The sequence below is a fragment of the Nicotiana tabacum genome, chromosome 15 (genome assembly GCF_000715075.1).
Source record: "Nicotiana tabacum cultivar K326 chromosome 15, ASM71507v2, whole genome shotgun sequence".
NCBI classification, from domain to species: domain Eukaryota; kingdom Viridiplantae; phylum Streptophyta; class Magnoliopsida; order Solanales; family Solanaceae; genus Nicotiana; species Nicotiana tabacum.
This window is the reverse complement of record NC_134094.1, coordinates 96,295,384-96,298,501: the sequence shown is the minus strand read 5'-3', so window position 1 is coordinate 96,298,501 and position 3,118 is coordinate 96,295,384. Positions and strand designations below refer to the sequence as shown.

At 35.7% G+C, this 3,118-nt stretch overlaps 1 protein-coding gene across 1 annotated transcript; it reads left to right on the top strand.

The window, feature by feature from the left end:
- The first annotated feature begins 823 nt into the window (after positions 1 to 823).
- On the top strand, positions 824 to 2,836 carry LOC107793086 (aldehyde oxidase GLOX-like). Its single transcript, XM_016615370.2, has one exon. The coding sequence runs from the start codon at positions 966 to 968 to the stop codon at positions 2,625 to 2,627; it is 1,662 nt and encodes a 553-aa protein (XP_016470856.1). The 5' UTR covers positions 824 to 965; the 3' UTR covers positions 2,628 to 2,836.
- The last annotated feature ends 282 nt before the right edge of the window (positions 2,837 to 3,118 follow it).

Below are 3,118 nucleotides of genomic sequence, written 5' to 3'. Positions count from 1 at the left end.
CGATTTATTACAATGTAACTCTAATTAGTAATGTACATTGTTTTAAAAGATTATAACTTATATGCTTTGAAAGTGTAAACAATTTTAATTAATATATTTTCACTTATAGGTAATTAACAAACCTTTATTTTTAAGTTTATTAATCTCACTTTTTATGAACATTATATGTAAATATTTTTTAGATGATATGATAGCGTAATTGTTTTTACACGGTCAAATGCGTACAAGTTAAGCTCCATAAAAATACTACTCTCTTTATCCTAATTTACATGACACAATTCGAATTTCGAGAGTTAAATTTTTTAATTTTGATAGCGAATTCGAACTTATGTAGAAGGTACTATAAGCAACAAGATTTAATAATTTAAAGTATTTAAAAGACATAAAAAATTAATATCAAAGGAAAACTTGTTTGGCTTTCATGATGCATAAATTGAGACAGGAGAAGAACTTCTTCTCCTCTGGACAAACTGGGGCAGATGTAGCCCTATAGTAACGGGTTCAATTGAATTCATAACTTTTGACACGGAACACAAATTTATGTGCAAAAATTCACTGAAATTATAATAAATTATGGATATAAATTCAAAACTTTAAAAATATAATGAGTTCAATACTAATAATCCGTCCGTGCGGACAAACCATCTATCACCGGCCGCAATTATTCGTCACGCGATTGCTTGCTTGTGGTACTAACATATCTTCCTACTTTGCTACTACCGTGACACACCATATATATATATATATATATATATATATATATATATATATATATATATATATATATATATGGGACATGTTCCTAAGACTTCTAATAACCACACACATCCCAACCAAGTACTATATTATTCACCTCTATTCTATACACAAAAACTCCAGTAACCCCACCACCCCTCCCTTCCTCTGATTACTAGCTTCTTTTGTCGTAATTGCTGTCAGAAACCAAACAAAAAACACAACTCATTATGAAGTTTACAACTAGTACTAGTATTCTTTTCTTCATCCTTTTGCATCTCTTTGTGCTACTATCATGTCACCGGCCCAACTTCGCTTCCGCCGCTGGTGGCAAATGGAATATACTAATGTCAAACATCGGCATTTCAGCCATATACATGCAACTCCTCAACAACGACAAAGTCGTCATTTTCGACCGTACTGATTTTGGTCACTCCAACATCTCATTGCCCGATGGAAAATGTCGCAATGACCCAAATGACACCACCTTACAAATTGACTGCACTGCTCATTCTGTTGAGTACAACATTGTCACCAACTCTATACGTCCGCTTAGGGTCCAAACTGATGTCTGGTGCTCTTCTGGTGCTGTATTTCCTGACGGCTCTTTAGTCCAAACTGGTGGATTCAATGATGGTGAAAAAGTTGTAAGAGTTTTCAAACCATGTAATGGTAATAATACTTGTGACTGGCAAGAAATTCAAGGTGGTTTGGCTCAAAGAAGATGGTATGCTACAAATCATATATTACCAGATGGTAGACAAATTATCATTGGTGGTCGTCGGGCTTTTAATTATGAGTTTTATCCTAAGCCTGCTTCAGCTTATAAAGCATACAGTTTGCCATTTCTTGTGCAGACAAATGATCCTAAAATTGAGAATAACTTATACCCTTTTGTTTTTCTTAATATGGATGGAAATTTGTTCATTTTTGCTAATAACAGAGCTATCTTGTTTGATTATACTAAGAACGTGGTGGTGAAAAGTTACCCTCAAATACCAGGTGGTGACCCGAGAAGTTATCCTAGCACAGGTTCTGCTGTTCTTCTTCCATTGAAGAATTTGCAAACACAACAAATTCAAGCTGAGGTTTTGGTATGTGGTGGAGCACCAAAAGGTTCATATATCAGTGCTCAAAATGGTAAATTTCTTGGTGCTTTGAGTACATGCGGGCGGATCAGAATAACCGACCCGAATCCACAATGGACTATTGAGAACATGCCACTGGCTAGGACAATGGGTGACATGGTGATTTTACCAAATGGGAATGTGTTGATCATTAATGGAGCGGCCACGGGCACGGCTGGATGGGAACTGGGTCGGGACCCGGTTTTGAAACCCGTGATTTACCGACCGGACAACCCGTTTGGTTCTCGATTTGAGATCCAGAACCCGAGTACCATACCAAGAATGTACCATTCAACAGCTACTTTACTTCGAAACGGTCGGGTTCTTATTGCTGGTAGTAACCCACATATATATTACAACTTCACGGGAGTTCTTTTTCCTACAGAATTAAGTTTGGAGGCATTTTCCCCATCCTATTTGGATCCAGAATCGGAATATTTGCGCCCCCAGATCATTTCACCCGCTTCGCAATATATAATCGGGTATGGGCAACGAGTACCGATTCGGTTTAAGGTTTCAGGTAGGGTAAATAGAAATTTGGTCACGGTAACAATGGTTGCACCAGGATTTAACACACACTCATTTACTCAAAACCAAAGATTACTGGTACTAGCAAATGAAAATGTGAAACTAGTTGGAGAAAAAGCCTACCAAGTAAATGTGGTCACTCCAAATTCGGCTACATTAGCCCCACCTGGATACTATCTTCTCTTTGTGGTTCATCAAGATATACCAAGTGAAGGAATTTGGGTCAAAATCCAGTGAACATAACAAATTCTTTATTCTCCAGGATTTTATTTTATGTTTTTGGTTTTTTCTTCCTTCCCACACATATATACACGCATATAGAAAAAGTCGTTTAAAACATATTTACAGGTTATCATTTTTATAATAATGTTAACTATAGACATTCTCTACTCTTTTTTTGGATAAGCTTTTGTAAGGATTGATGGATCTTGATTTTTTTGATTTAATCAAATTGTTCCTCTACTATAGTAAAATACTTCTTGAATTTATTGTGTATTTTGACAACTATGCGGTGGAATGGCATTTAAGACAGAGGTGGGTCGGACCAAAATATACATGCTTCTTCCAAGCTTTCAATTGCTTGTCCCATAAAAATATGGAATTAATGTTCACTGCAATAAATCGAATGAACTAAATAGCTTGTCCTGTTCTTTGTACTTTGAACTTTATCTAAGATCTAACTAAAATTTAGAATATATACATAGATCTAAGGTCAAATTTATTTTTCC

Bases quoted from the DNA above. Each gene is read 5' to 3' on its own strand.
- LOC107793086 (XM_016615370.2), top strand. From the start codon at position 966: ATGAAGTTTACAACTAGTACTAGTATTCTTTTCTTCATCCTTTTGCAT.